Source organism: Phaseolus vulgaris, chromosome 10 (assembly GCF_000499845.2).
Source record: "Phaseolus vulgaris cultivar G19833 chromosome 10, P. vulgaris v2.0, whole genome shotgun sequence".
In the NCBI taxonomy this organism is placed as follows: domain Eukaryota; kingdom Viridiplantae; phylum Streptophyta; class Magnoliopsida; order Fabales; family Fabaceae; genus Phaseolus; species Phaseolus vulgaris.
The window spans coordinates 31,939,583-31,953,316 of record NC_023750.2 but is presented as its reverse complement, the minus strand read 5'-3'; the positions used below and the strand labels follow the sequence as shown (position 1 = coordinate 31,953,316).

Below are 13,734 nucleotides of genomic sequence, written 5' to 3'. Positions count from 1 at the left end.
AAAAATATATTTTTTAAATTACTTTCGGCCTGAATGATTCTGAACTTATTTTGCATCACGCTCTGTATCTTCTTTATTTCAAGTTCTTATGCTTAGAAAATAAAGTAAAAGAAAAAAGAAACACAATCTTTTCTTTTGGTTCTCCAAAAGTGAATTGAATTGGAATAGTTGATATTGTACCAAAAGTTTTGGATTCGTCCATGTACACCATTTTTTTTTCTTTGAGTAGTTTCAAAACTGTTATGGGAATATATATTGGTATGGTACAGATTACACAGAATGAGAATATTTGTATCATAATTTTGACCAAGATTGACATATGGATGATATTAAAAGAATAATTCATTTCTTTCATATATATAGATAGATATAGATATAGATATTATAATATTATGAATTAACCTGAATGAGAATTTCCACACACCAAAAAGTAATTGATATTATTGTTTATTGGTGATAGTTGAGAGTTACGAACATTGGCAATTTTGATACGTGCCAAAACAGCACTTGCAGATGAGTTGATTGATTAGGTCACTTCATTTCCAAAAATATTCTTGGAATTTTAGGCAAGAAAACTCCATTCCTAGTTCGTGGATGCAAAAGTGCTTGGTTACCCAAAAGAAAGATAAAAGACAAAAGAACGTAGCAAGTTTTGAGTTAAGTAAGAGAGCAAAAAACTCTAGTCAAGACCATATTTCTTGTCATTAAAGTCACTGCTCTTGTGCATTATCATCACAAGAATTTGAGAGCATCATCATTATGAAAAGTGCACAAGTGATTATTAATATTGTGACTAATTTTAAAAACTACTGTATGCATACAACACACAATTTTACGTAATACTCAATCATTAATATTTTCATCAACGCTTATCAACATTACAAATGACGATTTATAGAATATGAGCGGTCTCAAAGCGTATCAGACTTGATATGTTCAAGATATTTTATTAGTTTGTTTTTTTTTTAATTCTTGACTCAAAACTAGAGAGGGTTGTAAGTCGTTTCACAGCGTCTTAAAAGTGTTTTGAAAGATGAAATTAATAGGAATATCTTAGCGTGACATAATATTTAGACGTTACTTCATGCTGATTCCAATTTACGTTTGACCACAAATCTTTAATTATCTTTCTCTTTAGTTTGCCAAAAACTTTCTCTTTCACCATCCGTGTAAAGTAAAGGGAATTGACCAGAACGCATTGCTTACATGTGTAGTCAAGAGATTAACTTGGGTTTTTGAGTTCAAGTAGAACTGCTTCTACATAAATTTCATTCTTTCTTCTCCAAAATCAACTAAATATATACGCAATTTACGACCAATTTTGAGAGACCATGACCACTTTTGGAAGAAATTGGAATCGTCCCTTTAGAAATTTCAATGAATTGTACCTAACTTTAACTTGAATATATACAATGAAAAGGGAAGAAAAAATTGTGTCTCAAAGCAACAATGTCTTTTTTTTATTTTATTTTATGCTTTGAAATTAAAAAAATAATTTATTGAAATGTGTAAGGTAGAAGTATGATAATATATGAGTAGTGAGAAGTGTGATGATTGATGGATGTGGGTGGTGGCTAATGTCCTACTTTATAAGTGGTTCCATCTAAGCACCAAAATTTTGCACTTTATAGTTTATTTTGTAATTGGGTTTAGTTGTTAACCAGTGAGATTTATTTGAAGTGAAATTTCAGCATTTGGCCTCTAAAGTCTAAATCATAATAGTGGCATCCAAGTACTAATTGACCAAACCTCCATGAAATACAACGAAATTAAAAAAAAAATACAACAAATGCATGAAACGGATCATATGTCATTTATTACAAATTTAATGAGTGTGACTGAAAGTTTTCCATAAAGAACCAAAAGGCCTGCCTCAGCTAGATACCTTGAGTCACGCCCAACTAAGCCAAATTAATCTGTCAGCCATGACTAAAATAAGGGATCTGCTTGCTTTTTCTCTTTTCTTAAATCACCTTTGCAGATTTCCCCAAAATGGCAATCCAAATTTAATGAACACCAGATTCATTCACTCCATCACCACCTCTTCTGCCATCAAGTTTTTTTTCTTATTCCCCCTCTAATATCCTCATAATATCTCTTCACTTGTCAAGAAGATTTATGTGAAAAGCTGAAAACAGCCTCAAGCAGCAAGAGAGAAAAGTTGTGCAATATGGAACATCTTAATTGTCTTCTTCATCAGTAAAATTAAAAAAAATGAAAGAAACATATTCCTCTTCCTGAACTGTACAATGCTGGTGGTCAGAAGTGGAACTTACTTTTCTACCATTATAATATGCTGGTTCATCAACTTACTGTGAGAATGACTAGGTTTATTTAATATTCACAAGCAATGAATGGTATAACAGTTACTCAGAAGTTTTTGCTTGGAAGCTGAAACAGAGCCCACTAAAACACGCATGCTTCCAACTCTTCTGCATAACTCCATCACACATGAAAAGAAAAAAGAAACTAAAACACCCAACTAAAGTATGCAATCCCAGGAATGAGAAATCCTACTAGTAAACTATTATTATTATTATAATATTAAAAAAAGCACAAAAGTTTAAGCTAAATAGAATAAGCATAAAAAGTTCAGTTCTTCCATTGATAGATGCTCTAACTCTAACTTGAAAAGTCATATCTTACAGAAACAAAGTGTAAAACATAATAAAGTTGCTAAGAACCGAATTTGAGAAGAATTATGATATTATTAGATGAATATGAAGTATGGAGTAACTAACGAAGTGAAATAGTAAGTTAAAACCCAAATGGCTAAACAAATTTAAAATTGCAGTTTGATAAAGGAACCAAAATTTTGTACCTTCGGATCAGGGCCTAACTAGTCAAAGGAAAACAAAGAAGTTCGAACTAAGAAATACCTTCTTCACTGTTTGACAAACTCTGCATCCGAAAGAGCGGAGTGGTCGAACTGGCTAATGTCTTCATCATCATCCATTGGAGCAGGGAGATTAAGATCTATCAAACTGTCTCCAACTCTAGCAGAAGCTCCAACCGAAACAGTTGCAGAAGTTCTGACATTTGCAGAAGTTCTGACAGTGGCGGTGGTTGTAGTTGCAGAGGAACCTATAACATGTGTTCTCTTGTGTCCACCGAGGGCTTGACCCGAACCAAAGACTCTAAAGCAAACGGGGCATTCGTGGACTTTCTTCTCCGCCACAGCAACATGCTCCAATTCAGGTTCAGTCTTCTGAAACTCCGTTTCAGAGTTTAACTTCATTTTCTTGTGACTTGCTCTGTGCCCACCAAGAGCTTGGTAAGATCGAAACACCTTATCACACGTTTCACATTTGTACCTCCCTCGCACCTTGTTACTCCTCTTTACAGATTTCATCTCCTCGAATTCAAAACCATCTTTTTCTTCATCATCCTCTTCTTCATCTTCATCATCGTTGTCACCATCATCTTCAACCTCATCATCATACTGTTGTATGTTTTTATGATCATCATACTTCTTCCATCTGTCACGAGACAGCATCATTAGACAAAATGCCACGGCCTCCTCCGTGGTGGTATCGGAAGCAGAACTTGCAGATTCGTTCTTGTTATTATTTTCAAAGAGTTTCATTTTTTTCAGGGGTTCTCCGAGTTGCCAAGCTCTCTTGGATCGTTTCCGAGTTGGGTTCTTGGATGACTCGGTCTCGCTCTCTCTATCTTGGAGGATCACGGAGCCCGTTTCTGCTGCGAACGAGAATTCAGGATCTGCAAAACGGAAACTTTTTTTGGGGTTCTCTCTGAGACCGTAGAAGGAAGAAGAGGATTGAGAAGGGGATGAGTCGGCCTCAAAACTGAGTTGAACCGGGACGAACTCGGTCTCTTTCAGAGGAACAGGTAGGTTCATCATGTGAGACCTCATGTGACCTCCTAAAGCTCTTCCATTGGCGAAACTCCTTAAGCAAAGCTTGCACTTGTGCTTCTCCATAAAAATAAAAAATAAAAAACAGAGCACAAAACAGAACACCCTGAACACACTTGTGTTGTGTTCTTTAACCTCTCTCTGTGTTCTTCCGTATAAAAGGAGTAGGTGCAGATTACAAACTGTTGCTCCACCAAGGAAGAGTATGTAACATGGAGTGGGATAAATAAAAAATAGATATAATAATAAATAAATAAATTAATAATGATTTTTTTTTTACTTTTCTTTATTTGTCTCTTAGACTCTGCAATATTTTTATTTTTGTCATTTTTTTAATACGAGATTTTTTATGTTTTCTCCATTTATTTTGCTATCTTTACTTTATTTTTCCTTAAATGCCCTGGGATTTGGGATTGATATCTGAAAATTGAATTTTTTTTTTTTTTTGAAACGGTGACGGTAGAAAGAACTGATGGTTAATATCACTCGACTGTGATGTAAAATTCAACAGCACAACATAAGCATCAAACAATGTGTGACACGTAATTTGCAGTACCTACCTGTCTTTTCTATAGGCAACCACTGGGTAATGCCACGATTATTTGGGAAAACGACCTTAATAAACCCAATAAAAACACAATGCCTGTTATTTTCCATAATGAATCTGTTACCTTTTGGGGCATGGAGGTAAGTTTTACAAGGTTGTTTTTCTTTTAATCTATTTCTACTTCCATCACATATATTTATTAAAAGGGATTTGTTATTTGTTATTGTAACTGAAAAGGAACTGATATTTATATATTATTTATATTATTATAAGAAAATTATAATTAATTATAAAATAATTGAATGTAAACTTTAATTTAAAAAATATATTAAGTAATACTCACAGTTAAGAATGGATGGAGTATTATGTGGGATGAAGAGTAAATGACGTTTAGTTAGGGTTTGGTAGACCCAGTCCTTCATGCTACTCCTAGTGTTTCCCCACACACATATAATCTCTCAGTCACAACACACACAAACAAAAACCTTTGCTTTCTTCCAAAGGACGTGTTCCATCTTTTTCTTCACCCAATTGGGTCTTCTTTTAAAATGCACCTTAATTAGTCATCACTCATGAATATCATCAAGGTAATGAGAGGGTGCCGTATGCATTCTGTCTAACTTTTTCTCTCTTTCAAACTAAAATAACTAACCTTTTTCATTCAAATAAGAAACTTCAACTACAATAATCTATATTTACTCATGGGAAAGAAGCTGAATTTATTTTCATTAGGCAGAGTAAGAATAATTGTTGGAAACACTTCCATTTCGGGCCCAAGATTTCAATATACTATCAACTCATTCAACTTCTCTTAATCAATCTGAATTATACACATAAACCCTCAACAAATTTATGTCAAATCTAATACACTATTGTTTAATCATTTCTAATGGGATAATTTTATCTTACAATATTTACATTTATCTATCTATTCTTTTAATCAACACAATGAGATATTTTCCCTATCCATAATGTGAATAATACCATGAATGAATAGTGATTGAGAAAGAAATATCAATACATTATCTACCTAATACATGTATTACTATAGTATTGTTTCTCCTCACATACTTAATAGAATGCAACAATTATAATCAAGATTATAAAAACATTTTGATTATATAACCTTTATATAAAAGATTCAACTTTTGTGATGAATATGACATTACTTTTGATCATATTTTTTATTTATTTATACTAATATATAAAGATTTTTATTTTTACATATTTCATATTCTTATATGTTCCTACAAAAGGGGTTAGAAACTTTCTTCAAGGTGAATACGCTGATTTTCCGGATTGGGCTCTTCAGGTTGGACTCTCGGATTGGGCTCTTTAGGTTGGACCTAAGTTTGGCAAACTTCCTAAGCTGGGTTGGATTTATTGCACCTTTCGGATTCTCCTCTTAGTCTCCTCTCACGGTTGGGTGTGTGTACCTGCAAGGCGCTTCAATGTCAAAGTCAAAAATAGTTTTATGTAATCATCAGATAAAAATCACTCTACTTACCTCTTAGACTGATGTTTTATTTATAATGTTTTCTTATTGGGCTCATAACCTACTTGGGTCTTTCTTTTTGTACCCAATATCTTTTTAAACACACACCTATTAATTTGGGCCTTATCATGTTGGGCCTTGCTACAGTAACCATATTTATTAAGACCTAAATCCTAAACCCTAAACCCTATATTTTACATTTAACTTATATATATATATATATATATATATATGTTTTTCGGCTAGACCTTTCGGCTATACTTTTCGGTGTATCCTTTTGGTGAGACCTCTCGGCCTAACAGTACACTAGCCCCCAGCCCCCTAGGCATGAGGATTTTGTTTAAAAAAGACATAATGCCTAAAAATAAAGGACAAAGCATTTCAAATCATTTTGATTGTGTCAGACGAAAATCTTTTTTCAAATCATTTTGATTTTGTATTAAATGCCTCGTTTTATGTGTTTTTTCTCTATCACAACGATTGACTTGATGTGACAAATACATCTGACCGTTAGATGTGAAACGTTTTAATGGTTAAGATATCGTGACCTTTCAAGCGCTGGGTTTTATTGCTGTTATAAATATCTAATCTCATTTGCTCTTTTTTACGTTTTCTTGTATTCTTATTTCTGAGAGTTTCAGCAAATTGCATTAAAGGTATAATGTTTATTTCCAACTCTGTTTCCGTTTCTGATGAATTTATGGGTTTTTTTTTCGAGCGCGAGTGGCGAATCTAATGGAAGAGTGATACGAGTCGATCAAGATGCAGATTCAACCTCATCATCTGCTACTCTTTCATGTATGAAGGATTCCAACGAAGCGATGACGGATGTTGAAACCAAAAGAGCCGAGAAGACTATACCAAGGATAAACCATTGTCTCGGTTATAATTGGGTCAATCCTAAGGTCCTATAATTTTTTCTCTCGGTATCGTTCTTCTAAAGATCTTCGTGATTTTCTTTCAAATACTCACATTTATTCTCCTAATGTTGTTGAGGATATAATTTCTTTTCGGCGTGCTGGAGATATTGATAATGTTTGTCATGGTCGTGAAGATGATAGTTGTGAATTCTTTTATTTTTTTGAGTGTTTTTTTATTGATTTTCACATTCGATTTCCTTTAAGAGAATTTCAAATGGGTGTACTGAATTATCTAAATATTGCTCATACCCAACTTCATCCTAATGGTTGGGCTTCTATGCAAGCTTTTAGTATCTTGTGTAAACTATTGTCGCTTTTTCCCAGTCCAAAAGCTTTCTTGTATTACTATAGTTCTTGGCCTGGTAAACGACCAAGCTAGTTGTCTTTAATTAGTAAATCTAGAATTTGTTTTCTTAAACCTTTTACTTCCTCATATAAGAATTTCAAAGGAGGTTTCTTCAAAATTCTAATTGAGGAGGATGGAAAGAAATATTCTTTGATGGTGATACTCCAAATTTTCCTTTCTACTGAACAAGTCAACCCTTGAAGTTTAACTCTTGGTCATACCATTCGATGGATGCCAAAGATCGTCGTGTTATTGAAGTTCTTGGTCACTTATCCTACCAGATTCCTACTCGCACTCTATTACGGTTATACACCTAAAAAATGCCGAAAAAAGATTTCCTTGGTGTGTGTTTGTTTAAATTTTTTATACGTAACAATATATTTTTGACTTTGCTAAGTGTTTTATTGGTTTTCAGGTTTGATGGCTGCCACTAATCTGAAAGCTCGGTCTTACTTCTCCAAAATTGTGAACAAAGCAAGAGGTTTGACTCCTTGACCTGAACCAGAAATTCATCATGCAGTTGAAATGAAGATTATCGAACCAATATCTCGGGTTGAAGCTATTGAGCTCGTAAATGATGAACATGTTGTTGGTCCTTTAAAGAAGAATAATAAAAGAGATCGAAGTGCTAGGAGATCACATTCATCTTCTAGGCGTCATCGTCATATCCAAGGGAGTTCTTCACAATCACTTCCAAATTCAATCTTTGCTGCTACTACTCGGTTTTCAGAATTTATTCAAACTAACCTTGATGAGTTTTCATACAACATGCTTAAAGCTTATGATGCTCCATCTTTGGCTAATTATGTTATTGAACTTTCAATTCGTGCTTTATTAATCGGAAAAATGATGAAGGAAAAAAGCTCAAGTGGTGTTTCCTCTGCTGATTTTGAAAAGATGAAGATCGAACTTGCTTAATCAAATGGAAAGCTTAGATTTTTGACTGCTCAAATAAAAGAGTTGGATACTTTGAATGTGCAGCAAGAAACCAAGAGGGAATCTCTTAAGAATGAAATTGTTGATTTAACTGCTGAAAGATTGAGAATTCATGAGGAAAAATCAAAAGTTCAAGATGAGAATCAACATCTAAAGGAAAAGCTATCATAATTATCGACAACTAAAGAAATTGATAGCAACATTATTCGGCTTTTGCAAAAAGAAATAAGTCAATTGAAGTTGAATGTATCTGAAGCTGAAGGTTTTGTGATTGATCAGCATAAGCTGCGTTTCGAAAAAGCTCTTCAACAAGCTAAATATTTTTATAAGATTCCCTTAGATGAAGGAAACTTTGATGTAGGCAAGGACTTCTACAATGACGAATTGATTCCCATCAATTAAATTCCCGATGAAGATGCAACAAAGATTAATGCCATGAACTAAATGAGTATTAACTCAATTTTTTGTTATAGATCCCGATTAGTTATCGGGTTTCAGACCGTTTTGATAGTCGTTTCTATGACAATGTTACTTGTATTAGTTTGAAGTTATTTAATATCAAACCTTTTAACTTTACTTCTCTTGACTTCTTTTTGATTTATTTTCATTATAAGCCAAATGTTAACTTGTAAAAAATGACTCTTTAAAAAGCTTTTATTCAGACCTTTTGACTATACTTTTCAGTGTATCCTTTCGGTCAGACCTCTCGGCCTAGGAATCCTTTCGTCCAATTCTTTTGGTTTATTCTTGTTTAATAAGTAGAATGTTTCAATTGAATAATTTTTTTACCACACTTTTCGGCAAATCTGCTTGTTGAAAAATTGTGTAAATTCTTAAAGAATGACTTAACAAAATTTATCTTTAAAAAGCTTTTGTTCAAACCTCTCGGCTGAGCATCCTTTCAGTTAGTCCTCTCGGCATAATAGTATGCGATTCCTTTCGATTTAGACCTTTCGGTTAATTTTAATATGATCTTCAAGTTATTTCACATAGAATGAATTTGTTCAAGACCAGGATATTTAAATGGTTCTCTCATGAGGGTTCCACCTGATGTGAAATCATCCAAGACCGAGATACGTTTATTGTAATGCACTCGGGAGGGTTTCACCTGGAGTGAAATCATCCAAAGTCGAGATATTTAGGATAATACTCTCGGGAGGGTTTCACTTGGAGTGAAATCATCCAAGACCAATATATGTTTAAGATAATTCTCTCGGGAGGGTTTCACCTAGAATGAAATCATCCAAGACCGAGAAATGTAAGAACGAGAAAATTTGTTAGAATACGTTATCTTTGCTGGTGAATAACTTCATTATATCATAAATTTGTACACAAAAAGGACTTCTTTACATTATATTCAGCTAAAATAAAACTTTAAATGACTTGCATTCCAAGTTCTCGTGATTATCTTTCCTTCTAGTGTTTCTAATCTATAATCTCCATTTTGCAAATTTTCTATTATTCTGAAGGGGCCTTCCCATTTAGATGCTAATTTTCCTTACTGTGGATCTTTTCGAGCATCAGTTCGCATTCTCCAAACTAAGTCTCATTCCTTAAAACTTCTTGGTTTTACTTTGGTATTAAACCTTTTGCATGCTCATCTCTTTACTGCTTTTCCTTTATCTTTGCTTTTTTCCCTGAGTTCTTCAATTAAATCTAAGTTTGTTCTTAAACATTCATTGTTAACGTTCCAGTCTTCTATTTGCCTTCGCAATGTTGGTTCATTCACTTCTATTGGTAACATAGCATCAGTACCATATGTAAGATTGAATGTTGTTTCCCCAGTTGATGTTTGTGGAGTACATTTATATGCCCATAATATTTCTGGTAGCTTCTCTGCCCATAATCCTTTTGCGCTTCTTAATCTTTTCTTCAGTTGACCAAGGATAACTTTGTTTGTTGATTCTGCTTGTCCATTTGTTTGTGGATGCTCAATTGAAGTTGTTGTAGACTTAATTCCTAAATCTGATATTCACCTTGAATGTGACCTACTGTGAGCTGAGAATCACTTTTGCATATGACTTTATCAACTCCCATGTTTCAAGCCAAGAGTAATCCTGCGATTAAAGTTTCGTATTCGGAAATTATCAACTCCCATGACATTATCAACTCCCACTTTTGAATTCAAGTCTCAAGGCCATCTCTATTTGGAAATTTCCTGGTCCTTCAAGCATTATTCCTGCTCTGCTTCCCTTCTTATTGGACGAACCATCTACATGTAAGATCCATGCTTCGTGTTGTGTTGTTGTTGGTAGTTGAATGATAAAATATGCCTGAGATTATGCTTTAATTTCTCCTCTCGGTTCATACTTGATTCCAAATTCTGAAAGCTCCACTGACCATGCCACCATTCTACCTGCAAGTTCTAGTTTTCTTAAAATTTTAGATATTGGACAATCAATTCTCACAATTACCTGATGATTATGAAAATATGGTCGAAGGCGTCTTACTGTGTACACAAGGGTTAAAGCTATTTTCTCAACCAGAGCGTATCTGGTTTCGGCATTTTGTTAGGGATCTACTTACAAAGTATATCGGTTTTTATCTGGATTTTCTTGGATCAAGGCTGCTCCTATAGCTTCATGTGAGATTGCTAGGTAAACAATGATAGGTTTGGTTAACACAGGTTTGACCAGGATAGGCGGTTCGGCTATCATGTTTTTTATTTGGGAAAAGACTTGCTCACATTGATCATTCCACTTAAAATTTTCAGCTTTTCTCAATAGTTTCACTATCGATTTTGTTCTCTCGGCCAAAATTGGTAGGAACCTAGCTAAAGCATTTAATTTTCCAACTAGTCTTTGCACCTCCTTCAAATTTGTTGGACTTCTCATCTTCATTATCGCCTCACACTTATAAGGATTCGCTTCAATACCTCTATTGGTCAACATAAAACCCAGAAACTTTCCACCTCTTACTCCAAAAACACACTTTTCAAGATTTAAGCGTATGTTATACTTCCTTATTCTTGCAAAAACTTCTTCAAGATCTTTTACATGTTTTTGCACTTCACATGACTTAACAATCATGTCATCAACATAAACTTCCATGTTTTTTCCAATTTTCTCCTTAAACACCTTATCCATCAATCTCTGATATGTGGTTCCAGCATTTTTTAAACCAAAGGGCATAACTTTGTAGCAATAGTTAGCCATATCGATTGTAAAAGCCGTTTTAGGAATATCTGGTACATACATTTGTATCTGATTGTAACCCGAATAAACATCAAGAAAGCTCATCATCTCTTGGTCGGATGCTCCATCTACCAATTGATCAATACTTGGTAGTGGATACGAATCTTTTGGATATGCTTTATTTAAATTAGTATAATCAGTGCACATTCTCCATTTCCCATTCAGTTTCTTAACAAACACCACATTGGCCAACCACGTTATATATTGGGCTTCTTGAATGAAATCGGTTTGCAATAGCTTCTCGATCTCTTCAATTGTTGCCTTTCGTCTTTCTTCTCCCAACTTTCTTCTTTTTTGGGCCACCGGCTTCTCTCCCTGATAAACAGACAATTTGTGAAAGATAACATCAGGATCTATCCCTGGGATATCAGCTACCTTCTATGCAAACAAATCTTTGTTTCTTCGTAATACCGCAATCAGCTTACTCGACAATTCTTCAGGCATACTTCCACCTATATATGTACACTGTTTTTCATCTTCTCCAAGCCGAATAGATGTTGTTTCCTCTTCTGGTTCTAATCTCTCATCATTCATTCTTAGGTCTAAATCCACCATGGCCACCATATTTTTGTCAACTTCTCTATCTACCACTCTTGAAGATTTTATTTTTAATCCAACTGCATAACACTCTTAGGCATCTCTCTGATTGACATAAATGGTTGTTATTTCACACTTCTCGGTTGGGAATTTCATAGCTAAGTATGGCATTGATACAATAGCGCCCAATTTATTTAAAGAAGACCTTCCCAACAAAACATTATATGACGTGCAAGCATCCACAATCAAATACATGATCTTGATTCTCTTTGTTGCATTTCCTATTCCAAATGTTGTTGCTAAATCAATGTATCCTTCTGTATCCACCCTCTCTCTCGAGAATCCAATAATTTGTTCAAGGAAAGGCACCATGTCTTCCTCCTTCAAGAGTAACTTACTAAAAGTATCCCAGAATAATATATCCACTGAGCTTCCTTGATCAACAAAACTCTTCATAACAACATATTCTGCAATTTCTACCGTTATCACCATTGGATCATCATGATCAGGATCAATCTCTTCAAAATCTTCATCAGTAAAGAGCATAAGTGGCAAATTCTCTTCTTAAAAACATGATTAACTGTTCTAACATTTCTCTAATGCTGCTTTCTTGCAGACGATGACTCCTTTCCAGAAAACCCTTCCGATATCGTGTTGATAAAACCTCTCACAGGTCTTCCTAAACTTCTCTCTCTGTTTCTTCTTACCGATTGAGCATTTTGGTAACTTTTTCTTTCCTTACCTCCAATTTACCTTCTCTTCTTTCATCCCTTCTCTCTATTCTTCTATTATCTCTTCTTTCAAATCTATCTGGCCTTCTTTCTCCTAGTTCACCTCCTTTCGGTTCTCTCTTAGGACTTTGCCTCGTTCTTGTACCTCCACTTCTAACAAAATGCTTTAACTGTCTTGCTTGAATCAACTCTTCAATTCTATCTTTCAAACCTATACATTCTTCTGTATGATGACCATGGTTCTTATGATATTCACAATGCTTGTTATGATATGCTCTCTCGAGTGTTCTCGCTTTTCTTGGTCCTGGTATGATTTCTGTCGCCATTGCTTCCTGTAAAATTCTCATTCTGTTGGTATTCAATAGTGTACACTATTGGAACTTTCGGCTTTGAAACTCTTCTCTTGCTCTCCTTGCTAAATGTACACTTTCCTTTTTAGCTATCTTCCTATCACCTCCATCTGCTCGTGCTTGATTACGAAATTCTCTCAATTCTTCCATCTGCATAAACTTCGATGCTCGCTGCCTTAATTCATCAAGGTTGGTTGCCGGCTTCTTACAGAGACTATCGGCGAATGGGCCCAGTTTCAAAGTTGTTATCATATGATGCATTGTAACTTCTGGATTGAGATTACGAATACTCAATGCCGCCTTTCCAAAACGTTCCATAAACGTTCTCAATGATTCACCCTTTTCCTGCCTTATATTCACTAATGCAATTGATGTTAAGTGATGTGGTCGGTTATTCGCGAACTGAGCTCCAAACTTCTCTACCAAAGTATCAAAGCAATCATACATAACGGTGGTAACCATGTAAACCAACTCAAAGTTGCTCCCTTCAATGTGGTTGAAAACACTCGACACATTATAACATCATTCCACGTATATAGATTGATTTGAGTTGTATATGTTGAAGATGGTTGCTGCCCCTTCAAGACATGTGTTTGATGAAGACTTTTATGTACAATTCATGTATATTTCCTTTTGCTTTAAGAATGTCTTAGGTGGTGTTTAGAGGTTGTTTAAGAGTAGGCTTTTTGCTGAGTAACTCACCTCTTAACCACTGACCATGTGATAAGAGCAAGCACAAAATTTCTTAAAATGTTTTTCATATGTTTTACAAAAAACACGTCTACTGCATAAAAATAAATCTGT

At 34.5% G+C, this 13,734-nt stretch overlaps 2 protein-coding genes across 3 annotated transcripts; both read right to left on the bottom strand.

The window, feature by feature from the left end:
- Nucleotides 1–1,739: 1,739 nt before the first annotated feature.
- Nucleotides 1,740–4,072, bottom strand: LOC137819413 (zinc finger protein ZAT9-like). Of its 2 annotated transcripts, none has more exons than XM_068623259.1 (2): nt 2,880–4,072; nt 1,740–2,440 (listed from the first exon to the last, which is right to left on the bottom strand). In XM_068623259.1, exon 1 carries the CDS (start codon nt 3,938–3,940, stop codon nt 2,885–2,887), a length of 1,056 nt encoding a protein of 351 aa, XP_068479360.1. In that variant the 5' UTR covers nt 3,941–4,072; the 3' UTR covers nt 1,740–2,440; nt 2,880–2,884. The 2 variants fall into 2 exon arrangements, with proteins under 2 accessions (XP_068479360.1, XP_068479361.1); XM_068623260.1 differs by having other exon boundaries at nt 1,740–2,432.
- Nucleotides 4,073–12,951: 8,879 nt separating this feature from the next.
- LOC137817918 (uncharacterized) lies at nt 12,952–13,392 on the bottom strand. The gene has a single exon (XM_068621143.1). It carries the CDS (start codon nt 13,390–13,392, stop codon nt 12,952–12,954), a length of 441 nt encoding a protein of 146 aa, XP_068477244.1.
- Between the last annotated feature and the right edge of the window lie 342 nt (nt 13,393–13,734).

Bases quoted from the DNA above. Each gene is read 5' to 3' on its own strand.
- LOC137817918 (XM_068621143.1), bottom strand. From the start codon at position 13,392: ATGGTTACCACCGTTATGTATGATTGCTTTGATACTTTGGTAGAGAAG.
- LOC137819413 (XM_068623259.1), bottom strand. From the start codon at position 3,940: ATGGAGAAGCACAAGTGCAAGCTTTGCTTAAGGAGTTTCGCCAATGGA.